General features: G+C 40.9%; 1 protein-coding gene across 2 annotated transcripts in view; it reads right to left on the bottom strand.

Moving 5' to 3' along the window:
- The window catches only part of ror2 (receptor tyrosine kinase-like orphan receptor 2), a 75,044-nt gene that overhangs the window by 2,447 nt on the left and 45,098 nt on the right, over nucleotides 1-27,499 (bottom strand). For both annotated transcript variants that reach the window (XM_034096576.2, XM_034096577.2), the window contains 6 exons: nucleotides 25,973-26,269; nucleotides 25,339-25,369; nucleotides 5,628-5,749; nucleotides 4,048-4,362; nucleotides 2,847-3,101; nucleotides 1,001-1,206 (listed from right to left, as the gene is read on the bottom strand). In XM_034096576.2, coding sequence (XP_033952467.1) covers nucleotides 1,001-1,206; nucleotides 2,847-3,101; nucleotides 4,048-4,362; nucleotides 5,628-5,749; nucleotides 25,339-25,369; nucleotides 25,973-26,269 — 1,226 coding nt within the window. The remainder of the gene's footprint in view (nucleotides 1-1,000; nucleotides 1,207-2,846; nucleotides 3,102-4,047; nucleotides 4,363-5,627; nucleotides 5,750-25,338; nucleotides 25,370-25,972; nucleotides 26,270-27,499) is intronic.

Below are 27,499 nucleotides of genomic sequence, written 5' to 3'. Positions count from 1 at the left end.
ACAATCAAATCTAATGTTCAACAGTTTGATAGTCAGGTGTAGAGAAATCACTTTTTATCATTACAGACGGTGCTTCTTAAAGATCTCCTATCATGCTATTTTTAGGCATATATTATAGGTCTTATATATATACAAATGAATGAAAAACATGTCTATGAAGTGTTTTGCTCAACATACCAAACAATTCCTGCTTTTTTACACATACTCTCTCCAGTACAGGTTAGCTCTGAGTGTTAGCGATGCTTGCTAATGTAAACAAAGACCATATTACCGTACTTTTCTATAAAGTGCACCTGCATATAAGCCGCAGCAGCTAAATTGTCCGTCTGTCTTGCTCTCGTTCTGTCTCTCGGTTCCACTTTTACTTTGGCGCGCTACCTGTCTCACTCTTTTCCGGCCTCCAGCTTTTCCTGCTGGAGCCCGCCGCTTAAAGGTGGCGGGCGCGGACCGGTCATAGAGCCCATAGGGTTAAAGGTGGTTAATTTTACCTGTACAATCCATAGATTTAGGAGGTTCCCTAGTGGCCGTTAGCTGTACAAAGAAAATGGGGGGAAAAGTCGCGGCTTATAGTCCGAAAAGTACGGTACTCTCTCCAGTATAGGTTAGCTCTGAGTGTTAGCGATGCTTGCTAATGTAAACAAAGACCATATTACTTCCAAAACAGTCGGGCATTGTTTCTGATAGCAACGTTTCTGATATTGCCGTAAGCAAATCTGGATCAGCTCCGTTGTTCCCCGTTTTTAGAGATGTGGGTACGGAGGAAAAGAGAGAGGGTTTTGTTTTCTGATGCTGCGTGAATTCCCTGACACACCGGGGACACATATTTATGTATAAAATACATCAAAAAGTGCATTTTGCATGATAGGAGACCCTTAAGCTAATGTAAAAATGACGTTATCAGACATCCACACATTGCACAGTGCTCACGTCAGAACTGAGAGCATCCGTACATCAGAAAGAATACATGAGGTTCCCCCCATGATCATCTGCTGTGTGTTACCTGGTGTTTCTGCTGAGCGAGCTGGGAAAGCTCCATGTCGGGACTCGGTGATCCGCTCAGCTGGCCGCGGAGGAGAGTGTCCGTTGATTCCTTTTGTTTATTGCGACACAAACAAACCAGAAAGAAGAGGCAAGCGATGACCAATGGGATGGCGATGGCAGGGATGAGAATAAACAAGATCTCCTTCCTGGGGCTCTCCGGAGAATCTGCAGAAAGACAGACAATAGAGGGTTCTCTGATTTGTGATTGTTGGAGCTATATATTGATTTATGTTATGCAATGGTCACATTTATTTTCTTGCTGATTTTGTTCATATTAAATGTATCAATGTTTATTATAAGTAGTGGTGCACGATAATTATCGGCCCGATATTAGGAATTATGACGTCATCCCGATAAACCCGATAACAGTATTAATAGCTCCGATAATACACAATATATTTTTTGGGTAAAAAAAAAGAAAAACATCCTGCGGTGTGGGTGGATTGGGATGAGGGGCGCTTGTTTTTCACTCGGCGCCTCCCGTTTTGCCAGTACTGTGGTATTAGTGGTTTAGGAAGAGGGGAGTTTTTCACAAATCCAGCGCTCCCTAACTCATGCCTGGCTGTGACGTAAATGGCGTACGGCTGTGAAGCCAGGACAGTAAACAAACATGTCGTCGGTAGTATGGGACTATTTCACGAGGAGGGAAGAAGGCAACGAGCTATAATACTTCCAACCTGATTAGTCACATGAAACATCGCCATGGCTACGATGGTGTGTTCAAAGCGTACGAAGACGCCTGCGCTGCTAAACTAGCGGTGAATCCAAAGCCAGCTGCAAAGGCACCGGGGCTTTTACCTATCGACGAGGCTTTTGAAAAAGGCAAGAACTTTATTTGGGAAAATAAATATGGTCACTTTGAAGAGTCACAACTGTTCTTGGCTTTGTTTTGTTCATAGAAGTAATGCTCATGTCATTTGCGCACTACTAGTCTTTTTTCTACCACCAGGTGTGCAAAAACTACAGGTACATTTAATATATATATATATTATATTATTATCGGGTATCGGTCTTGAGAAGCAGAACCCAATATCGTGCATCCCTAATTATAAGTAATTGTTTATGCTTTTATTTTTAATGTAGTTGTTGGCACCTGGTGTTACTGAAGGTAAGGCTGCAGGACAAGAAAAGGGAAATCGTTCAATGTTCTTTATACACTATGTTGGATTGTTGGATCATGGAAATAAATGTACGGAAAGGGTATTCTTGGCTGAACTTGGATTATTTCCCCCGCGTAAGATTGGTGCCTCAGCGGCAGTTTTGTTTTTAGTTCATCTTCTGTTTTATTTCTTTATGATTTTCGCTACTTCAGTGATGCTTGTATGATAGACACTTGGTGTGCCTGTACCCGAGGGACATTACAGTCTACTCTCATTGGTCAGAAATGTTTACCGTTAGGTCAAAGTAACTCAGGTGCTCATTTAGACATGAGACCAACACGTTAAAGGTAATACATGTAAGTAAGAGCTTCATCTCTGAAACTTGGCTTTCTATCCCATGGCAACAATACACTGAATTGTTGCCATGTGACACTGAGAGAGGCACACATGTGGCCTACTGAACAAAACTAGTTGGTATGTCAACACTGAACCAATCAAGATCATTTTCACAGTTTTTGTCCTTTATTCGGACAGTATTCTTCATCAAAACCTTCCTTCATTTAAAACAACCTGATAATGTTAAGTAACTATTAGTATATTATACATGTTTTTCCTTATTTTGATTTCATTATCTGTGTGAAACTTGTCCCTATGGAGATCAATAGAGGTCCATCTTATCTTTATCTCATGCATCGCAGTACTTACTGCAGGGCTCGATGTCGCACAGGTCCACCCTGACCTGGGGGTCCAGGGTGAAGCACCAGGGCGCCTGCATGCTCCCCCCCGGGTTACGGCAGAAGTTGTGACTCCCCCAGAGTTCAGGGTGCTCCTGGGAGAGGTGGTGGCTGTGAGGGTACTGAGCGCTCCACGGCTGGCAGTGATGACCCGACTTCGTGACGCTGACCGTGCCTCTGTACTCGTCTCCACTGCCGTTATAGCAGCTGTGGTCCGTGGGGTTATCTGGGGAGCGGACAGGGAGTATTAAGAGTACAGCCTGTGTTTATAGTTATATATATATATCCATTATCTATTCATTATCTGTTAACACCACACACACTTGTAATTGGTTGTTTCCGGTCACATTTTGTCTATTCTACAGTACTGCATGTTTCCTCTCAGTGATTGTGCTGTTGTGTTAAATGTTTGTTGTTTGTTTTTCATGTATTGTGTCTTGATATGTGTCTGTTGATGTTTGCTGTGATGCAGGTACAATTTCAGACTTAATCATTAAAGTATTATCGTGTCGTATTGTTAGAGCCGTTTTCCTTTCATCATTATGTTTTGATTGTTTGTCTTATTAATATAAGGATTTATAGTAAACTCTTAATTCTTTATTTTTGTGAGTAACACTACGGTTTAAAAGACGTTAATTTAAGTCTCACTTATTTGCTGTCAAACTGTGCGCTGTCGGGTATGACGTGCACGTCTATATAAGGCATGACAATGGTACACAGCTGAGGGTGTGATTGGACGGGAAGCGGTATAGTCTTTTGACCGTGTTCTTTTTTTCATTTCATTTCGAACAGATTTAAAAAATAACAAATTTGAAAAACAGAATACCGTATTGTTAAAATACAGCTTTATCCACATTCATGATAATATTTATATATTCAAAAAAAAAAAAGTCTTCATATTAATATTAATAATAATGTTATTTTTGTTCTTTTTTGATAAGGAGAACTTTTAGTTACTTAGAAGCGAGGAAGTTTGTCGCCTGGATCAAAGAATAAATCTGATGTGATCCAACGCTACAACGATTTACGCAAAGTTTGTTTGGAAGCGCGTCATAACCCACAACCCCCGATGGAGGAAAGTGGATATTAAAAGTAGAAACGGATGAAAACGCCACGACACCTATCATACATCCATATGTGAAATGTGTGAGCATGCTGCAGTCTCAACCTACATGGACCCAGTTTGTCCTGAGGCACTCCTATCCTCATGCAGGAGGCGGCCTCCGAGGTGCCGGCTCGAGGCAGCAGGGGGCAGTTGGGAAGCTCCATCTGCATCAGGATCATGGGGTTGGAGCGGGCGATGGTGTACTCCGTGTAGCACAGGTCGTTCTCCAGGGCCTCGCACTCATCCCTGCAGAGCTGCCGCCTGCGAGGGGTCCGGGCCCCCTCGTCACACAGCGGGAACACGTAGTAACAGAAGGACGGGATGGCAAACTTGGAGCACTGATCCGATAGGTGCGTGGAGGTGCCAATCATAGTGAAGGCAGCTAGGAAAAAGGAAAAATATTTTTTATTACATTAGTATTGATAATTGTTACGCTAAAAATACACTGAATTGTTGGCATATTAGATTAGATTCAACTTTATTGTCATAGTGCAAAGTACAGGTACAAGCCAATGAAATGCAGTTAGTATCCAACCAGAAATGCAAGGTGTGGGGTACCTTGGTTGCTGATTGGCTAATGGATACACAAGCCAAAAAAATCGTTATGACATCATAAAGTGGCCAAAATCTGATCAGCTCATTTTCAGACAGGTTTTTATAGAAATGGATCAAAAAGAGAGAGAATCTTTGTTCCTGAAACTTTCAGAGTCTCTTTCCACAGAGGGGACACATGTTGATGTAGAAGAGACATGAAGAAGAGGGGACACATGTTGATGTAGAAGAGACATGAAGAAGAGGGGACACATGTTGATGTAGAAGAGACATGAAGAAGAGAGGACACATGTTGATGTAGAAGAGACATGAAGAAGAGGGGACACATGTTGATGTAGAAGAGACATGAAGAAGAGGGGACACATGTTGATGTAGAAGAGACATGAAGAAGAGGGGACACATGTTGATGTAGAAGAGACATGAAGAAGAGGGGACACATGTTGATGTAGAAGAGACATGAAGAAGAGGGGACACATGTTGATGTAGAAGAGACATGAAGAAGAGGGGACACATGTTGATGTAGAAGAGACATGAAGAAGAGGGGACACATGTTGATGTGGAAGAGACATGAAGAAGAGGGGACACATGTTGATGTAGAAGAGACATGAAGAAGAGGGGACACATGTTGATGTAGAATATACATGAAGAAGAGGGGACATGTTGATGTAGAAGAGACATGAAGAAGAGGGGACGCATGTTGATGTAGAAGAGATATGAAGAAGAGGGGACACATGTTGATGTAGAAGAGACATGAAGAAGAGGGGACACATGTTGAAGAAGAGACATGAAGAAGAGGGGACACATGTTGATGTAGAAGAGACATGAAGAAGAGGGGACACATGTTGATGTAGAAGAGACATGGAGAAGCGGATTTTGCATGATAGGTGACCTTTAAATAAGAGTGGCCATTGGAATATGCCAGAGGCGCACATGTGGCGTACTGAACAAGAACTAGTTGGTAAGTCTAACACTGAACCAATCAAGATCACTTTCACTTTTTGGGAAATTAACCCGCCCCACTGGAACATCTTTTGCATTACATGTGTATTGATAATCGTTCAATATGTGAACTCAAAATGCTGATTTTGTTTTTACCTGTGATGCGGTTTTCACTCTCCCCCTGCATCTGAAGAGACTCCACGTAGATGCTCTGGTTTCCAATGAAGCGAGCGCAGGCAATGCCTCGGTACGGCTGGCAGAAACCTTTGTCAGGAAGCCTGGAATTAAAATAGAGGTCTGATTTAGGCATAGTTAAAAAGCGAAGCATTGAAAGATCGCCAAAAAGGTAAATAAACAACAGAAAAATAGTTTTCCCTGGAGGTAGCTGTTAAAGGTGGGGTAGGTAAGTTTCAGAAACTGGCTCGAGATACACTTTTTGTTATATTCCATGGAATGCTCTTAACATCCCGATAGCAATGAATATCCATAAAAAAATGTCATCTGTAGAAGCCGTAATACTGTAAAAAGTACAACTAAAAGTACAATTGGATGGCTTACCTGCCTGTCAGCCTTCCATCGGGGCACAAACTTATCTCGTGCCCTCATTAGCCGCGTTCACACTGCGGTACTTTTCCCACAAAAGGTTCATGTGAACTTAGTTCATGATCGCGTTCACACCAAAAAGAGCCGGTACTAAAAGTAGTTCATGCGAACCTTTTCAGGGACTTTCGAGCGGCTCTTTTGTGAGAAAAGAGCTATATTTCTGATTGGCTGGGCGAATTGCAAACCACGCCCCGTAAAACTCCCAAAAAGTGTTGTGAAGCCGCCATTTTATTATCCTCGCATTAGCATTATTAGCATTAGCATTAGCCCAGCGCAGAAACGCAGAGAGACTAACTTATGGCAACACAAAATAAAACATGGGAGCGGTGGAGATGAGGAGGTGTCGGCGTTCTGGCGATTTACTCGGAAGGTCATGTGCGCGTTCGTGTGTGTTGGAGGAGGGGCTCTGTGAGGAAGTGGCAGATTTTCTCCGGTTGTGTATTTTCAAATTCTAGCGATCTCGAGCCGGTTTCTCAAACTTAATACCTACCCCACCTTTAACAGTAGACACCTATAACTATTATAGCTATCACATGAAATGTTAAGCAGAAGTTTATTAATTGGCTTATTTAACTTTTTAACGACAAATTGGTATTGGTGTATTTCCTGCTGATGAGTAACAGGAAGTTGCATTTCAGAAAATTGTGTTCAAAGACATATAACATTTATTTCTTTAACAGTTTGTAAACCAAATACAGTGCCCTAAAAGTTAACTATGAAAGTGTAAGAAATAAAAACTGCACAACCAATATGAGTTATTAGTTCTTAGTATTATCCATAGTTATCATGAGTACTCCTCAGTACTGTACTGTAAGCTCTAATATGTATTAAACGTGTCATAATATTTGCAATATTCTCCTGTCCTGCATACGTGCAGATTACACACACACACACACACACACACACACACACACACACACACACACACACACACACACACACACACACACACACACACACACACACACACACACACACACACACACACACACACACACACACACACACACACACACACACACACACACACACACACACACACACACACACACACACACACACACACACACACACACACACACACACACACACACACACACACACACACACACACACACACACACACACACACACACACACACTTCATTATGGTGACTTTACAACAACTTGTAATGGAAAAGTCATTAACAAACAGACCTCTGTGATTCTTTCCATGAAGGGAAGCAGCTTTCCAGGAAGTGCTTAAAGTAGAGTTCTGTATTTACTCCTGGACACTTATTAAGGGACTCTGACTAGAAATGTTAAATGAGTGAAACATAGATAAGAGTGTAAAAGTAGGTTTTCTGGGAAGACTAGTTCATCGTATTCAATGTCCACTAAGTTTCCAGTTTAGAAACAAACTACAGTGGTGGGGAGGGGGTTACTTACAGATAAGGTTAGCCCGAACAACTGTCAGCATTGAATGGGAAGATTTTGAAGATCGTCTTCAGTTCAACAAGTGGCCGTTTAGGGTATGGTGACCAGACGTCCCCGGTTGAAACTGTCCCCGTTTTTTAATATACGTTAAAAACACATAGCAACGTGAAGTAAAACGTTTCATGTCAGAAAACACTGGGTACCCACTACAGACTACTGTGGTCAAGCCAGCCCGCACGTTGTATTGCGGTGCGCGAATATCCTATGCATTACGGCCTGTAAAAACTGCCTTCAAAATAAAAGCGTTTACTCGGTCAATAACAAATATACCTAAAAAACACACCAAACATATTAATATATACTGGAGCTTAAATTAAGAAATATGTACTATATAATATGATCAATACTCATTTAAAACAAACTATGTATAACTACCACATTATAACTGAGTGAATGTAAAATGTAAGGATACAGTTATGAAGACATATCTGACATTTCCACTGGGTGACTAATTTAAATTGATGTTGACACCATCTCACAACACTCCTAAAATAACATTACTTTCTGAAGCACAATTTAAAATGTATGCCGTTTAAAATCTTAAATTAGATCTATTGTCCATCTATATTTTGATTATTATTTAATGGAAACTGTCCATAATCAAAGAGTCATTCGAAGTCAATCAAATACTTATTTCACTCCAGGGTGATAGCAGGACACCACATCTAATCACTCAGAGAGAATCAGGACAATCTGATGTAGATTTTCAAAATAAAATACCTTTGTAGTCTCATATATGAGCTATCATCCCTCTATTTTTAGATAAGAATAAAACAAAAACTGTCCAGTATCAAATACAATATTTCCCTTCAGGGTGATAGCAGGACACCCCATCTAATCACTCAGACAGAATCTGGACAATCTGATGTACAGTTTCAAAATAAAAGACCTTTGAAGTCTCATATATGAGTTATCGTCCTTCTGTTTGTATCCAACAGTTCAAATGTTCGAATTACATTAAACCAGAATTGTCCCCCTTTTTTCTTTAAAAGTGAAGAAAATGGGATATGTTAATGAGATTTTGACCACAAAACTCAAAATGTCCCCGGTTTTAATTTGGTCACCTTAGGGGTGGCTCAAATAATAACTTTTCCAGCAGAAATAAACATGTTTAAAGCCTGGTGCAAACACAGTATTCTACCTATAGCTAGTTTCCCTCTCCGTGACAACTGTAAATGGGGTTATTTCTTTATAAATGACCCATATAAATTATATTGAGCCTTTAGGTTTTGCATGAATAAGAGCATGGCCACTTTGAGCGACACAAAGTAGTCAGCTAGCAACTTATGGCGCATTTCCACTACAGGGCCTCGCTCAGCGTAGTACGGTATAGTTAGGCCTTGGTAGGCCAGGCTCACTTTATGCTGCGTTTCCACAACAGTTTAGGAACTGGGGCAGTAACTATAGTAACGCAGTGTAAACACAGAAAACCAACATTAGCCGTTAGCTGTTAGCCCTCAGAGCTCACAGCTCCTCATATCTGTTCAGAAACTAGACAAAAGTGAAACCACAGACTGTCTGTGTCATGGAGAATACAGTGGCTGGTTTATTTTTGTCTGTAGGCCGTTGTTGTGAGTGTGGACGGTCGGAGCATATACAATGTTAGCTTCGGCATCATTCTGAAACGTGTATTGCAATGTGTTCATTTTGTTGTAGTTGTAGCCCCCTTGCCAGCGATTCTCTCACTAGTTTAGCATACTCAGCCCGGTTGTTGGCCCGGAAAGAACCTCGATTTTGTCGAGCCAGAAAAACTGTGAAAAAGTACCCGCGAGCCAGAACTAACCTTAGTGGAAACGCAACCAAAAACGGGCCGGGCACGGCACGCTTAAACCGCGCTGTAGTGGAAATGCGCCATTAGTTAGCCTAGCTTGTTAGCTTGAGCTAGCTTGGTAGTCTTGAGTAATACAAGCGACAGTTCTCAGTGAAGTGTCAATTTGAATCAGAACCTCGTGAGTGTGTGTGGAAATATTGGGATACACAAGAGGAACGATGAGAAGGTCACAGAAACAAGTACCGTGGGACATTTCAAGGCAATATGAAAATACAGAGTTTCTCCTGACCCCAATGGTTAATGCTGTTAAGCTCCTGCTATCAGAAAAAAGACCATGACATATTATAGATATCATTCCAAAACGATGTGATGGAAACAAGAGAAATACAAGTATAGCGACTGAACCTGAATAACTGATACTTGTCAGCTGAGGATATGAATCCACTAATTGTCTCAGGTAGACTAACAGTTGGTCCACAAATGGATCAATGTTGGCTCTTTCTGAAACACACAGTGGATGAATTGTAAGGTCTGATGGGGGCAGGTAGAAAATGACTTCCTGTCGCTCTCTGGCCAATTTGCAGAATCTGAGTCTCATCATAAACTCTTCCAGTGTCCTCTTACAATAACGCTTTAGTGTGCAGCCACAACACGATCATCTATTTAAAAACGTAATAGCACTTGTGAATTACTGCCATAAGTTGTTGTTTGATATTATTATAAAAGCTGTCAGACACGAAGGTAACGCTAGCATTGGATGTGGTAGTAAAACATCATGAAAAAATATCCAGACTGGCCTTAAGCAGTTAACTACATTAAACTTTAAAATGCCAAAACAAGAGAAATAACTTGAATATTTGTGTATGTTGATTATAGGCACTGTAGATGGAGACCATCCAGAGTTAATTGTCAGGATAAATAATGATAATAAACACCCAGGGCTATGAAATACTTCGTGGATAATAAGCAACTAAAAAGTCATTACAAGTAGAGCTGTATTAATGACTACAATATGAGAAAACCCCCCAAAACATCCCAGCTTCGAGGGCTTTACAGAGGAACGTTCAATTTCCTGAGGATTTTGTGTACACGTTTGTTAGCTTCAATTTAGAAGAAGGTGATTGTGCATCTCAATATTGGATTATAAGTTTCATACCGGCCAACCCTACCACTTTCGACGTGTTTCTACCGCCTACCGACTTAGCTGACTTTCCCTACCGATTTTCAATCTTCCCAAACTATAACAAATAAAAATGACACTCCATAGACACTGGACTCGACTTTTGGCGGACACCGTTTGCAGCGTGTCTGTGATCCCATCATACAAACAGTCATCTGTGTTTCTGAAAGAGAAACAACGTGCAGACCGGGGGTAACGAGGAAAGGCAGCGTTACCCCCGGGGCTGATGGGTAATCACTCCCAAATGAGTTTGGATGAGTGGGAACAGAGACGAGGCATTTGAGTCCTGCAGGGTTTTACAGACCAAACATGTCGTTGATGTCACTGTTTACCAAACTACCACTTCTTCTGAAAAATGCATAAGATTATGCAATATATGTTAAATACATGGTTTATACATGTAACTACTGGGTTCCATTTCTTCTGATTACCTAATTTGGGCGTGCACATTTGCCGCGTGCAAACCTACCTCTTTTGGATTTGGAAAGGTTGGCATGTATGAAGTTTTATTGAAAGACAATGCCTGATCACATTGAGTTATCGCCTTCCCAAAAGCACGAGACCCTCTGGCCTCATGCCACACGTGGAGCTGCTGTGCAGGAAGTTGTCTCAGTTAAACCAGCTGATCTGAACTTGTTTTCACACTTGGCTCTTTGCTAAGGTCACGCTCATGTCATGTTTGTGCTTGGATTAGCCTCCCGGGCCGGATTTAAATCCTAATCCAGAACTATAGCTGTGCTCACAGTTAGCTTTCTAAAACCAGAGGTGGGAACTAGTGGAGTACAAATACTTCGTTACTGAACTTAAGTACATGTTTCTGGTGTCAGTACTTTACTCCACTACTTATTTCCCTACCTGTACTTTCTACTTCTTACATGTTGAACACAAATACCTGTACTTTCTACTTCTTACATGTTGAACTCAAATACCTGTACTTTCTACTTCTTACATGTTGAACTCAAATACCTGTACTTTCTACTTCTTACATGTTGATCACAAATACCTGTACTTTCTACTTCTTACATGTTGAACACAAATACCTGTACTTTCTACTTCTTACATGTTGAACACAAATACCTGTACTTTCTACTTCTCACATGTTGAACTCAAATACCTGTACTTTCTACTTCTTACATGTTGATCACAAATACCTGTACTTTCTACTTCTTACATGTTGAACTCAAATACCTGTACTTTCTACTTCTCACATGTTGAACACAAATACCTGTACTTTCTACTTCTTACATGTTGAACCCAAATACCTGTACTTTCTACTTCTCACATGTTGAACACAAATACCTGTACTTTCTACTTCTTACATGTTGAACCCAAATACCTGTACTTTCTACTTCTTACATGTTGAACTCAAATACCTGTACTTTCTACTTCTTACATGTTGAACCCAAATACCTGTACTTTCTACTTCTTACATGTTGAACCCAAATACCTGTACTTTCTACTTCTTACATGTTGAACCCAAATACCTGTACTTTCTACTTCTTACATGTTGAACACAAATACCTGTACTTTCTACTTTTTACATGTTGAACCCAAATACCTGTACTTTCTACTTCTTACATTTTGATCACAAATATTTGTACTTTCTACTTCTTACATGTTGAACTGATAAACCTATTCTTTTTATTAGCAACACCTGAACTTGGACGCTGCTGACACAGAGTGAACCTTTGGGTGCTTTTGATTTTAACTCAGTGGCGTCATTTAAATCGTACTATTACACGTCTTAGTTGAATACTCGATTCTGATTGGTCAATTCAGAACATGTGACACGTTAATACAGTAGTACAGACCGCTCTCAAGGACTATCATTTCAATTCATATTGGGAGTCGAGTTGTTAATTTGTGTGTGTGTGTGTGTGTGTGTGTGTGTCAGTCTGCACCCACTAATGTCACCATGCTGGTCAGATTTCAGCAAAAACAACACGAGGGGCTGCCGAGCTGCGTTCAGTTACATGAGCAACAGTCCCATACGTTTGACATTTCATCGCCTGCACAGAGGTTCATATTCTCCACAGCAGAAGTGATATTCAGATTAATGTTTGGTCGCTGCAGCGTCTTGCAGGATGACTTCATGTGCAGCCAAACTTGAGAGTGTTATCCCAGTACAGGAAGTGGCTCTTTAAAAGCTGTGCTGTGTCAACGTTTCACTTTACTGAAGTCCAAAGAATCAGTGGGGGAGTGATGGCTTTATGATAAATGGTACCTGGTCCTTGCAAGCCCTCAAGGCGCCTTTACGTAACAAGTCTGCTTACACACATTCATACGGAGACAGAGGCTGCTACATGCTCACAGAAACACACACACACACACACACACACACACACACACACACACACACACACACACACACACACACACACACACACACACACACACACACACACACACACACACACACACACACACACACACACACACACACACACAGAGGATTTGCTGGTTTCAGCTTCTCAAATGAGGGGATTTCTTACGCCTCTGTATCATATATGAAAGTCAACAAAATATATTTGGAGTTTGGACTTTTGGTCGGACAGAACAAGGCGCTTGAAGATGTCGGGAAAGTTAAACTATTCACAGTTTTCTGACATTTTGCAGAGTATGAATCAACTATTTGACATTACATTACATATCATTTAGCTGAGGCTTTTATCCAAAGCGACTTACAATACATGCAAAAACCACAAAGAATCAAACTCCGAACAACAAGTAAGTGCTGGTGAATCCGTAACAAGGCCTAAATTAACTCAACAACACTATTCAAGTACACCATAGGCAACTTAAACCCTACTTAGGGTACTTCTTATTTGCATTACACACAGTGTGACACACTGCAATGTATGGAAGCAAATCAAATGTGACTTAAAAGTAAAACTAATACTGTCAATTTGACTTCTCTGATCAACTTTACATATACATTATAAAACAACAACAAGGCATTGCACCCTCCCCACAATCAGCTGTTACAGGATGTGTGTTTTGTAAATTGTGTAACTTTATTTCATTATAACTTTTAATTTTTTTATGCATGCTTCGAGGTCAAGGTTCAAGATCCTTTATTTGTCATACGAGCATAGCTACAGAGTAGTTATGTCGATGTAAATCTTAGGTCACAGGCTTCTCCAACAGTGCAACACAATAAAACAGAAAAACAGAAAAATATAGTGCAAGTAAATATTAAAAAGTGAATACAAAAAGAAAAATAGTTTAAAAAATTTTTTAACATTAGGCTTTCTTTGGCTCTTTTTCCGCTGTAACAATGTACATCTCCCCTCTGTGGGACTAAGGTATTCTGATTCTGATTCTGATGAATATGTCCCCATACTTCAGCGCTGCATATTAAAAACACATTCATTGAGTCACATTGCTCGCTGATGAGATAAGCTCCCTGGAAGAGGCCTTCAGGAACACTTGGTCTGACGGAGACATGAATCAGCATTCCTTCCAGTTCAGAGCCGTCCAAACCACCGGCGAGAGTCTGACTGCTGCGGCAGGAATCCGTCCCGAGCCACAGTCAAACCCACAAGACAGACACGAGGCCGCCTGCCCTCGTGGTTTGGTTTCATCAGTCCGTGACACACATACCTCGTTCACACCAACGGTGTTTCGGGGCCGGTTCGGAGCTGGAGCTTGAAAAGCACCGGGTTTTCCTGTTCACACCGCAGCGGAGCAGCCTCTTAGCTCCGGAATCCGGTTCGTTTCAAGCACCAAAAAAATTGTCCGACCAGAGCAAAAGCACCGCATACGTCACGCTAACGTCGAGGCGGGGGCAGGGGCGGGATCAACTCCTGAACAACAACAACAAGCCGGTGTTTTATCCAGTTTGTACACAACGATGGAGAAACTTAACAAGCAGCAGTGGTACACAGCTACCTACTGGGAATCTGGTCTTCCGAAGAGGTACAGAGGAAGCTGGAGCACAATCGGCCATTGTTGTTGTTGTTGTCGGTGTCAGCTGTGAGGGGTTTTCGTTGGCTTTATGAAGCAGGCACGCAAACGGTTACGTCATGACGCAAACGATGACGCGGCACCAGTCGGACTCTGGGCGGTGTAAAAAGAGCCTCCGCTAAACCGAAGAACCGGTTCTGAACCTGAAAAGCTCTCGCACGGAGCTTGATCCGGAGTTGCGTTGGTGTGAATGAGGTATTTGTGATGTTTCATTCGTGAGCGATCCGATTCTTTTGAACGGCTCTTTGGTACGAACGAAGGGAACCGAGTCGTACTTGGTGAGAGCCGATCTTTTTATCGTTGGTTCACCGCCTGCCATAAATCTACTCGCCTATATGTGAACAGTGTAAAAAGCTTGATTTTGTTCCCCAAGCGTACTCCTCCGCCACTTAAAAAAAAAATGCTCTTTTGAACGGCTCTCGGAAAGGAACGAAGCCATAAGATCCGGCTCCCTTCAAAGAGCCGTAACTCCCATCACTACATAGCACGATATCTGCACCATGACTAATCCGGCAGTGCAGGTATGAGAGTCAGCTGACATGTCAGAGCACGCCCAGGAACCGCCTCTCACCACAGACACCTGCATCTGCTCCTCTAAGTGCCACACAAATATTTATTAACTACAGTCATTTCCTAAATACCAACCTTCAAATCCATCCTCACCACTACAAACCTTTAGCTAGTCTACGTAGCTTTAGGGCTGTTGGCTTGTTTACTTTGGAATAAGCCTCAATCCTACCACAGGATCATTCTAAAACTCAGACATAATCTAAAACAAATACAACACTTTATTATTTCCAGACTTAAAGGATCATATGCTGATGTTCAGGTGTATATCAGTATGTAGTGTCTCTACTTTAAAGAGTCCTCTCCTGCTGATGTTCAGGTGTATATCAGTATGTAGTGTCTCTACTTTAAAGAGTCCTCTCCTGCTGATGTTCAGGTGTATATCAGTATGTAGTGTCTCTACTTTAAAGAGTCCTCTCCTGCTGATGTTCAGGTGAATATCAGTATGTAGTGTCTGTACTTTAAAGAGTCCTCTCCTGCTGATGTTCAGGTGTATATCAGTATGTAGGGTCTCTACTTTAAAGAGTCCTCTCCCGCAGATGTCCAGGTGTATGTCAGTATGTAGTGTCTCTACTTTAAAGAGTCCTCTCCTGCTGATGTTCAGGTGTACATCAGTATGTAGTGTCTCTACTTTAAAGAGTCCTCTCCTGCTGATGTTCAGGTGTATATCAGTATGTAGTGTCTCTATTTTAAAGAGTCCTCTCCTGCTGATGTTCAGGTGTATATCAGTATGTAGTGTCTCTACTTTAAAGAGTCCTCTCCTGCTGATGTTCAGGTGTATATCAGTATGTCGTGTCTCTACTTTAAAGAGTCCTCTCCTGCTGATGTTCAGGTGTATATCAGTATGTAGTGTCTCTACTTTAAAGAGTCCTCTCCTGCTGATGTTCAGGTGTATATCAGTATGTAGTGTCTCTACTTTAAAGAGTCCTCTCCTGCTGATGTTCAGGTGTGTATCAGTATGTAGTGTCTCTACTTTAAAGAGTCCTCTCCTCCTGATGTTCAGGTGTATATCAGTATGTAGTGTATCTTCTTTAAAGAGTCCTCTCCTGCTGATGTTCAAGTGTATATCAGTGTGTAGTGTCTCTACTTTAAAGAGTCCTCTCCTGCTGATGTTCAGGTGTATATCAGTATGTAGTGTCTCTACTTTAAAGAGTCCTCTCCTGCTGATGTTCAGGTGTATATCAGTATGTAGTGTCTCTACTTTAAAGAGTCCTCTCCTGCTGATGTCCAGGTGTATATCAGTATGTAGTGTCTCTACTTCAAAGAGTCCTCTCCTGCTGATGTTCAGGTGTATATCAGTATGTAGTGTCTCTACTTCAAAGAGTCCTCTCCTGCTGATGTTCAGGTGTATATCAGTATGTAGTGTCTCTACTTTAAAGAGTCCTCTCCTGCTGATGTTCAGGTGTATATCAGTATGTAGTGTCTCTACTTTAAAGAGTCCTCTCCTGCTGATGTTCAGGTGTATATCAGTATGTAGTGTCTCTACTTTAAAGAGTCTTCTCCTGCTGATGTTCAGGTGTATATCAGTATGTAGTGTCTCTATTTTAAAGAGTCCTCTTCTGCTGATGTTCAGTTGTATATCAGTATGTAGTGTCTCTACTTTAAAGAGTCCTCTCCTGCTCATGTTCAGGTGTATATCAGTATGTAGTGTCTCTACTTTAAAGAGTCCTCTCCTGCTGATGTTCAGGTGTATATCAGTATGTAGTGTCTCTACTTTAAAGAGTCCTCTCCTGCTGATGTTCAGGTGTATATCAGTATGTAGGGTCTCTACTTTAAAGAGTCCTCTCCTGCTGATGTTCAGGTGTATATCAGTATGTAGTGTCTCTACTTTAAAGAGTCCTCTCCCGCTGATGTTCAGGTGTATATCAGTATGTAGTGTCTCTACTTTAAAGAGTCCTCTCCTGCAGATGTCCAGGTGTATGTCAGTATGTAGTGTCTCTACTTTAAAGAGTCCTCTCCTGCTGATGTTCAGGTGTATATCAGTATGTAGTGTCTCTACTTTAAAGAGTCTTCTCCTGCTGATGTTCAGGTGTATATCAGTATGTAGTGTCTTTACTTTAAAGAGTCCTCTCCTGCAGATGTCCAGGTGTATGTCAGTGTGTAGTGTCTCTACTTTAAAGAGTCCTCTCCTGCTGATGTTCAGGTGTATATCAGTATGTAGTGTCTCTACTTTAAAGAGTACTCTCCTGCTGATGTTCAGGTGTATATCAGTATGTAGTGTCTCTACTTTAAAGAGTCCTCTCCCGCTGATGTTCAGGTGTATATCAGTATGTAGTGTATCTACTTTAAAGAGTCCTCTCCCGCAGATGTCCAGGTGTATATCAGTATGTAGTGTCTCTACTTTAAAGAGTCCTCTCCTGCTGATGTTCAGGTGTATATCAGTATGTAGTGTCTCTAATTTAAAGAGTCCTCTCCTGCTGATGTTCAGGTGTATATCAGTATGTAGGGTCTCTACTTTAAAGAGTCCTCTCCTGCTGATGTTCAGGTGTGTATCAGTATGTAGTGTCTCCACTTTAAAGAGTCCTCTCCCGCTGATGTTCAGGTGTATATCAGTATGTAGTGTCTCTACTTTAAAGAGTCCTCTCCTGCAGATGTCCAGGTGTATGTCAGTATGTAGTGTCTCTACTTTAAAGAGTCCTCTCCTGCTGATGTTCAGGTGTATATCAGTATGTAGTGTCTCAACTTTAAAGAGTCTTCTCCTGCTGATGTTCAGGTGTATATCAGTATGTAGTGTCTCTACTTTAAAGAGTCCTCTCCTGCTGATGTTCAGGTGTATATCAGTATGTAGTGTCTCTACTTTAAAGAGTCATCTCCTGCTGATGTTCAGGTGTATATCAGTGTGTAGTGTCTCTACTTTAAAGAGTCCTCTCCTGCTGATGTTCAGGTGTATATCAGTATGTAGTGTCTCTACTTTAAAGAGTCCTCTCCTGCTGATGTTCAGGTGTATATCAGTATGTAGGGTCTCTACTTTAAAGAGTCCTCTCCTGCTGATGTTCAGGTGTATATCAGTATGTAGTGTCTCTACTTTAAAGAGTCCTCTCCTGCTGATGTTCAGGTGTATATCAGTATGTAGTGTCTCTACTTTAAAGAGTCCTCTCCTGCTGATGTTCAGGTGTATATCAGTATGTAGTGTCTCTACTTTAAAGAGTCCTCTCCTGCTGATGTTCAGTTTTATATCAGTATGTAGTGTCTCTACTTTAAAGAGTCCTCTCCTGCTGATGTTCAGGTGTGTATCAGTATGTAGTGTCTCTACTTTAAAGAGTCCTCTCCTGCTGATGTTCAGGTGTATATCAGTATGTAGTGTCTCTACTTTAAAGAGTCCTCTCCTGCTGATGTTCAGGTGTATATCAGTATGTAGTGTCTCTACTTTAAAGAGTCCTCTCCTGCTGATGTTCAGGTGTATATCAGTATGTAGTGTCTCTACTTTAAAGAGTCCTCTCCTGCTGATGTTCAGGTGTATATCAGTATGTAGTGTCTCTACTTTAAAGAGTCCTCTCCTGCTGATGTTCAGGTGTATATCAGTATGTAGTGTCTCTACTTTAAAGAGTCCTCTCCTGCTGATGTTCAGGTGTATATCAGTATGTAGTGTCTCTACTTTAAAGAGTCCTCTCCTGCTGATGTTCAGGTGAATATCAGTATGTAGTGTCTCTACTTTAAAGAGTCCTCTCCTGCTGATGTTCAGGTGTATATCAGTATGTAGGGTCTCTACTTTAAAGAGTCCTCTCCTGCTGATGTTCAGGTGTATATCAGTATGTAGTTTCTCTACTTTAAAGAGTCCTCTCCCGCTGATGTTCAGGTGTATATCAGTATGTAGTGTATCTACTTTAAAGAGTCCTCTCCTGCAGATGTCCAGGTGTATGTCAGTATGTAGTGTCTCTACTTTAAAGAGTCCTCTCCTGCTCATGTTCAGGTGTATATCAGTATGTAGTGTCTCTACTTTAAAGAGTCCTCTCCTGCTGATGTTCAGGTGTATATCAGTATGTAGTGTCTCTACTTTAAAGAGTCCTCTCCTGCAGATGTCCAGGTGTATATCAGTGTGTAGTGTCTCTACTTTAAAGAGTCCTCTCCTGCTGATGTTCAGGTGTATATCAGTATGTAGTGTCTCTACTTTAAAGAGTCCTCTCCTGCTGATGTTCAGGTGTATATCAGTATGTAGTGTCTCTACTTTAAAGAGTCCTCTCCCGCTGATGTTCAGGTGTATATCAGTATGTAGTGTATCTACTTTAAAGAGTCCTCTCCCGCAGATGTCCAGGTGTATATCAGTATGTAGTGTCTCTACTTTAAAGAGTCCTCTCCTGCTGATGTTCAGGTGTATATCAGTATGTAGTGTCTCTACTTTAAAGAGTCCTCTCCTGCTGATGTTCAGGTGTATATCAGTATGTAGGGTCTCTACTTTAAAGAGTCCTCTCCTGCTGATGTTCAGGTGTATATCAGTATGTAGTGTCTCTACTTTAAAGAGTCCTCTCCCGCTGATGTTCAGGTGTATATCAGTATGTAGTGTCTCTACTTTAAAGAGTCCTCTCCTGCAGATGTCCAGGTGTATGTCAGTATGTAGTGTCTCTACTTTAAAGAGTCCTCTCCTGCTGATGTGCAGGTGTATATCAGTATGTAGTGTCTCTACTTTAAAGAGTCCTCTCCCGCTGATGTTCAGGTGTATATCAGTATGTAGTGTCTCTACTTTAAAGAGTCCTCTCCTGCAGATGTCCAGGTGTATATCAGTATGTAGTGTATCTTCTTTAAAGAGTCCTCTCCTGCTGATGTTCAAGTGTATATCAGTGTGTAGTGTCTCTACTTTAAAGAGTCCTCTCCTGCTGATGTTCAGGTGTATATCAGTATGTAGTGTCTCTACTTTAAAGAGTCCTCTCCTGCTGATGTTCAGGTGTATATCAGTATGTAGTGTCTCTACTTTAAAGAGTCCTCTCCTGCTGATGTCCAGGTGTATATCAGTATGTAGTGTCTCTACTTCAAAGAGTCCTCTCCTGCTGATGTTCAGGTGTATATCAGTATGTAGTGTCTCTACTTCAAAGAGTCCTCTCCTGCTGATGTTCAGGTGTATATCAGTATGTAGTGTCTCTACTTTAAAGAGTCCTCTCCTGCTGATGTTCAGGTGTATATCAGTATGTAGTGTCTCTACTTTAAAGAGTCCTCTCCTGCTGATGTTCAGGTGTATATCAGTATGTAGTGTCTCTACTTTAAAGAGTCTTCTCCTGCTGATGTTCAGGTGTATATCAGTATGTAGTGTCTCTATTTTAAAGAGTCCTCTTCTGCTGATGTTCAGTTGTATATCAGTATGTAGTGTCTCTACTTTAAAGAGTCCTCTCCTGCTCATGTTCAGGTGTATATCAGTATGTAGTGTCTCTACTTTAAAGAGTCCTCTCCTGCTGATGTTCAGGTGTATATCAGTATGTAGTGTCTCTACTTTAAAGAGTCCTCTCCTGCTGATGTTCAGGTGTATATCAGTATGTAGGGTCTCTACTTTAAAGAGTCCTCTCCTGCTGATGTTCAGGTGTATATCAGTATGTAGTGTCTCTACTTTAAAGAGTCCTCTCCCGCTGATGTTCAGGTGTATATCAGTATGTAGTGTCTCTACTTTAAAGAGTCCTCTCCTGCAGATGTCCAGGTGTATGTCAGTATGTAGTGTCTCTACTTTAAAGAGTCCTCTCCTGCTGATGTTCAGGTGTATATCAGTATGTAGTGTCTCAACTTTAAAGAGTCTTCTCCTGCTGATGTTCAGGTGTATATCAGTATGTAGTGTCTTTACTTTAAAGAGTCCTCTCCTGCAGATGTCCAGGTGTATGTCAGTGTGTAGTGTCTCTACTTTAAAGAGTCCTCTCCTGCTGATGTTCAGGTGTATATCAGTATGTAGTGTCTCTACTTTAAAGAGTACTCTCCTGCTGATGTTCAGGTGTATATCAGTATGTAGTGTCTCTACTTTAAAGAGTCCTCTCCCGCTGATGTTCAGGTGTATATCAGTATGTAGTGTATCTACTTTAAAGAGTCCTCTCCCGCAGATGTCCAGGTGTATATCAGTATGTAGTGTCTCTACTTTAAAGAGTCCTCTCCTGCTGATGTTCAGGTGTATATCAGTATGTAGTGTCTCTACTTTAAAGAGTCCTCTCCTGCTGATGTTCAGGTGTATATCAGTATGTAGGGTCTCTACTTTAAAGAGTCCTCTCCTGCTGATGTTCAGGTGTGTATCAGTATGTAGTGTCTCCACTTTAAAGAGTCCTCTCCCGCTGATGTTCAGGTGTATATCAGTATGTAGTGTCTCTACTTTAAAGAGTCCTCTCCTGCAGATGTCCAGGTGTATGTCAGTATGTAGTGTCTCTACTTTAAAGAGTCCTCTCCTGCTGATGTTCAGGTGTATATCAGTATGTAGTGTCTCAACTTTAAAGAGTCTTCTCCTGCTGATGTTCAGGTGTATATCAGTATGTAGTGTCTCTACTTTAAAGAGTCCTCTCCTGCTGATGTTCAGGTGTATATCAGTATGTAGTGTCTCTACTTTAAAGAGTCATCTCCTGCTGATGTTCAGGTGTATATCAGTGTGTAGTGTCTCTACTTTAAAGAGTCCTCTCCTGCTGATGTTCAGGTGTATATCAGTATGTAGTGTCTCTACTTTAAAGAGTCCTCTCCTGCTGATGTTCATGTGTATATCAGTATGTAGGGTCTCTACTTTAAAGAGTCCTCTCCTGCTGATGTTCAGGTGTATATCAGTATGTAGTGTCTCTACTTTAAAGAGTCCTCTCCTGCTGATGTTCAGGTGTATATCAGTATGTAGTGTCTCTACTTTAAAGAGTCCTCTCCTGCTGATGTTCAGGTGTATATCAGTATGTAGTGTCTCTACTTTAAAGAGTCCTCTCCTGCTGATGTTCAGTTTTATATCAGTATGTAGTGTCTCTACTTTAAAGAGTCCTCTCCTGCTGATGTTCAGGTGTGTATCAGTATGTAGTGTCTCTACTTTAAAGAGTCCTCTCCTGCTGATGTTCAGGTGTATATCAGTATGTAGTGTCTCTACTTTAAAGAGTCCTCTCCTGCTGATGTTCAGGTGTATATCAGTATGTAGTGTCTCTACTTTAAAGAGTCCTCTCCTGCTGATGTTCAGGTGTATATCAGTATGTAGTGTCTCTACTTTAAAGAGTCCTCTCCTGCTGATGTTCAGGTGTATATCAGTATGTAGTGTCTCTACTTTAAAGAGTCCTCTCCTGCTGATGTTCAGGTGTATATCAGTATGTAGTGTCTCTACTTTAAAGAGTCCTCTCCTGCTGATGTTCAGGTGTATATCAGTATGTAGTGTCTCTACTTTAAAGAGTCCTCTCCTGCTGATGTTCAGGTGAATATCAGTATGTAGTGTCTCTACTTTAAAGAGTCCTCTCCTGCTGATGTTCAGGTGTATATCAGTATGTAGGGTCTCTACTTTAAAGAGTCCTCTCCTGCTGATGTTCAGGTGTATATCAGTATGTAGTGTCTCTACTTTAAAGAGTCCTCTCCCGCAGATGTCCAGGTGTATGTCAGTATGTAGTGTCTCTACTTTAAAGAGTCCTCTCCTGCTCATGTTCAGGTGTATATCAGTATGTAGTGTCTCTACTTTAAAGAGTCCTCTCCTGCTGATGTTCAGGTGTATATCAGTATGTAGTGTCTCTACTTTAAAGAGTCCTCTCCTGCAGATGTCCAGGTGTATATCAGTGTGTAGTGTCTCTACTTTAAAGAGTCCTCTCCTGCTGATGTTCAGGTGTATATCAGTATGTAGTGTCTCTACTTTAAAGAGTCCTCTCCTGCTGATGTTCAGGTGTATATCAGTATGTAGTGTCTCTACTTTAAAGAGTCCTCTCCCGCTGATGTTCAGGTGTATATCAGTATGTAGTGTATCTACTTTAAAGAGTCCTCTCCCGCAGATGTCCAGGTGTATATCAGTATGTAGTGTCTCTACTTTAAAGAGTCCTCTCCTGCTGATGTTCAGGTGTATATCAGTATGTAGTGTCTCTACTTTAAAGAGTCCTCTCCTGCTGATGTTCAGGTGTATATCAGTATGTAGGGTCTCTACTTTAAAGAGTCCTCTCCTGCTGATGTTCAGGTGTATATCAGTATGTAGTGTCTCTACTTTAAAGAGTCCTCTCCCGCTGATGTTCAGGTGTATATCAGTATGTAGTGTCTCTACTTTAAAGAGTCCTCTCCTGCAGATGTCCAGGTGTATGTCAGTATGTAGTGTCTCTACTTTAAAGAGTCCTCTCCTGCTGATGTGCAGGTGTATATCAGTATGTAGTGTCTCTACTTTAAAGAGTCCTCTCCCGCTGATGTTCAGGTGTATATCAGTATGTAGTGTCTCTACTTTAAAGAGTCCTCTCCTGCAGATGTCCAGGTGTATATCAGTATGTAGTGTCTCAACTTTAAAGAGTCTTCTCCTGCTGATGTTCAGGTGTATATCAGTATGTAGTGTCTCTACTTTAAAGAGTCCTCTCCTGCTGATGTTCAGGTGTATATCAGTATGTAGTGTCTCTACTTTAAAGAGTCCTCTCCTGCTGATGTTCAGGTGTATATCAGTATGTAGTGTCTCTACTTTAAAGAGTCCTCTCCTGCTGATGTTCAGGTGTATATCAGTATGTAGTGTCTCTACTTTAAAGAGTCCTCTCCTGCTGATGTTCAGGTGTATATCAGTGTGTAGTGTCTACTTTAAAGAGTCCTCTCCTGCTCATGTTCAGGTGTATATCAGTATGTAGTGTCTCTACTTTAAAGAGTCCTCTCCTGCTGATGTTCAGGTGTATATCAGTATGTAGTGTCTCTACTTTAAAGAGTCCTCTCCTGCTGATGTTCAGGTGTATATCAGTATGTAGTGTCTCTACTTTAAAGAGTCCTCTCCTGCTGATGTTCAGGTGTATATCAGTATGTAGTGTCTCTACTTTAAAGAGTTCTCTCCTGCTGATGTTCAGGTGTATATCAGTATGTAGTGTCTCTACTTTAAAGAGTCCTCTCCCGCTGATGTTCAGGTGTATATCAGTATGTAGTGTCTCTACTTTAAAGAGTCCTCTCCTGCTGATGTTCAGGTGTATATCAGTATGTAGTGTCTCTACTTTAAAGAGTCCTCTCTTTGTTTTTGGAGTAAACCCCGAACAGGGTTATTGTACATTAGTCCATCGTCTTAATAAGCCAAGTTATACATAAAATATGAGTCAATTAAACCTGTTTTAACTTTGAGCAAAGAAGCTACTAGATTGATTGCAAGGCTTCCAGATTAGACAGCTACACAAATATATTCATATCGGATGTTTCCCTCGTTCTTTATGTATGCGTCCTTTTCCATCTGTGTGTATGCTACAGGGAATTCCCCAAAGAGTTCTTTATCACAGCAGTGAATCAGAAGATTCTTGAAGATGGCATAAACAGCTTTAGCTTCACTCCTGTACGGATGCTTGGGGAAATAACCACTGTCTGCACATCGGCCTGAAGAGACATGGAGGTAAATGCATCTGTCCCCACTGAATCCTAAGAAATAGCTTTCACTGACATTACCCTGCACCAGACATATTAATATGAGTGTGTGTCTGTACTGGCAAACATATGAGATGGAGATGGGGCAGGAGCTCCAACAAGCCGTTTAGCTATATTAGCTTTTATTTTATTTATTTTTAATTTAGTTTTTTTTTTTTTTTTTTTTTTTAAATTGTACGGTGTCCTTGGGTGTCATGAAAGGCGCCTACAAATTAAATGTATTATTATTATTATTAGGACAGAGAGTGAATACACATACTATACAGAGATGCTGTTTGAGAAACCAATGTGAGTTTGGAAAATTGAACAATTTAAATGTATTCTAGTAGACCTCAACAATGGAATTATGATCAGTAGAAATGGCCGTGACATGGAGCCTTTCATAGAAAATGCTTTAAGGGTAAATATTCTACCTTTGATAGGATTTGGGGAAGCTTTTTATAATTTCTCGAGAACGCCACAGCAGCCTTTATATGATTTTGGGATTTCATGTTTTCTTTTATTGTGTATTAATTTGATTTAAAAAACATGCAGATGTATTTACTTTTGAAACATGTAATGGAACTCGTTGAAGCACCTTTTCATAAACTTTGTAGGAAGATGCCCTGATGTGTATCCACTATATCTTTTGCTCCTTGCTTGATGTTCTTGTTTACCATATACGCTGTTCTCTGTTTTACAAAGCCTTCACACCTCACAAGGTCTGAATACTTGTTGCTTAACATCTTCTCTGTGGTTCTAATTTGGTTGGGATTTTCCTTCTGTTGCTGTACGACTCTCTCTCACACACTCTGATCAAAATGTATAGCAGGTTCACTTACGTTTCATCTGGGCCAGGTGTGGGCATCTGTCCTGTTGGTCCAAAATAAAAACATAAATTAAACATTAGACACTGTGCCTTATTCATCATTTTATTTCATAAGAGAGAATTAGATGTAGTTTATTCACACCAAATTGTATTTCTTTTTATCCCAGCAGCACGTTTACAGGCATTACACAAGTTTAAAAATAAAAAAATAAGATGAAAATAGATTTTTTTAAATCGACATAAACATACATAGAAATACAAAATATAGAAAAAAACTAAATATGTTAGAATACTTGTTTATAAACCATTATAATACTAATAACACATTTTTAAACATAAGATAATATATGCATTATACACGTGTATAAAGTCGTTTTATTATAGCATTTTTTTATTCAAATGGAGAGAAGAAGACTGCGTGCAATCCTTTTTTAGCTTTATGACTTCCAGATGCCACCAACTATTTCCAAATGTGGGTTTAATAAAGTTTAATCTAATCAAAAGGAAAATAAAAGACCATGGCTTCTTGGTTACTTACAAATCGGAGAAAAATGCAGTCTCCTTGGACACACACGCTACCGATGAAAAGGACAGTTTCACTTCAATAATACAAATAATTCAAAGTGTAAATATGAATGTGAGCTCACCCAGTTTGACGTACAGCACCCCGGTGGCAGAGATGACCTTCAGAGAGTTGGAGGCCACACACTGGTAGTACCCGGTGTCCGTGGTGTCCAGGTCTTGGATCCGCAGCTTGGACCCGGCCTCGATCTTCCGGATAGTGATGCGGCCCTGCTCCTGCACCACCGGGGCGTCGTTCTTCAGCCAGCGGATGGAGGGCCGGGGGTTCCCCGTCACCCTGCAGTGCAGCGTGGCCGTCTGGCCTTGGAAGTGCGTGATGTTGTTCACCGGCTCCTGAAACTCCAGGAAGTATCCATGAGGAGCTGAAACGGAAAGGGTCCGAGGTTAGAGATCTTAGTTCGTTTTTCCAGGCAGCATTTTAGCTCTCCTCCTCAGTGCTCTGCAGACTCCTCGCTGCTGTGGTTCTTTTAAACTTTCCTTTTATGGCTTTTTCAGACTCCTTAGCCCTCCATACACACCATGCACACATCATATGAGCCATTCCTCATACTCTTCATACTCCATACTGTAAACACAGTACTTTGTATATTCTACACAATAGAAATTCTTTAAAGAGTGCTTGTGCATCTTAAATTCTGATATACTGCACACATTTCATTTGATTTTTCAGTCATTTGTAATTATATTGTGCTTTATATATATATATATAAGACATGTATATACAGTATAAGTATATGTATACTGTTTATACATGTCTCATATTTATATTTCTTGTAAAATGTCCTTTTTCCTTTTTGTTTAAAAAGGACATTTCTTACAACCCAATTCCTTTTACAGTGCACCATTATGCACCGAGCTAATTCCTTGTTTGGGTAAACCTACTTTGCAATAAATCTGATTCTGATTATAATAATATGTAATAAATAAATCATGTTTAATAATAAATCTATATTAACAAAACCCGTTTCCTTTTTGACACACAGCCAGCTCGTTGTATGTCACATCATAATGTTAGGCCAGTTATATGTTAGCGACTAATGGCAGATATTCTCCAACATAAACACAGACAGCAGACACACAGCGCTCTGTTTAAACCTCTGTGTGTGTGTGTGTGTGTGTGTGTGTGTGTGTGTGTGTGTGTGTGTGTGTGTGTGTGTGTGTGTGTGTCTGCAGAGCCATTAACACAGCAGCATGTGTGGTCAGAAACAATCTGTGCACTCATGACTCATGGAGCCAATAGCAGAGGTCCCTGTTAACTTTAATGGGACATGAGCAGAGGACAACTTCCACGTCAGACAGAACATCACGTCTTGTGGACGGAGCGCCTTGGACTTTCTGAAACATCTCTCCGTGGTGGCAAGAGAAGGGGTGTACAATTATTAACTGTAAAACCATCGTGTGTGTGTGTGTGTGTGTGTGTTGAATATACACAACAAAACCTTTAAGTGACATGTCTTCAGATGCTCCTTAAGCTGCAAGAAAGCCAGTTTTTTTCTTATAATCTTAACTGTAAAACCATTGCAAAAAGCAAAGACATTAACTGCATAGCCAGTGGTCGTGTGTGTGTGTGTGTGTGTGTGTGTGTGTTAGGA

The sequence above is a fragment of the Pseudochaenichthys georgianus genome, chromosome 12 (genome assembly GCF_902827115.2).
Source record: "Pseudochaenichthys georgianus chromosome 12, fPseGeo1.2, whole genome shotgun sequence".
NCBI classification, from domain to species: Eukaryota; Metazoa; Chordata; class Actinopteri; order Perciformes; family Channichthyidae; genus Pseudochaenichthys; species Pseudochaenichthys georgianus.
The sequence above is the reverse complement of the archived record's forward strand: the minus strand, read 5'-3'. Positions and strand labels throughout refer to the sequence as shown.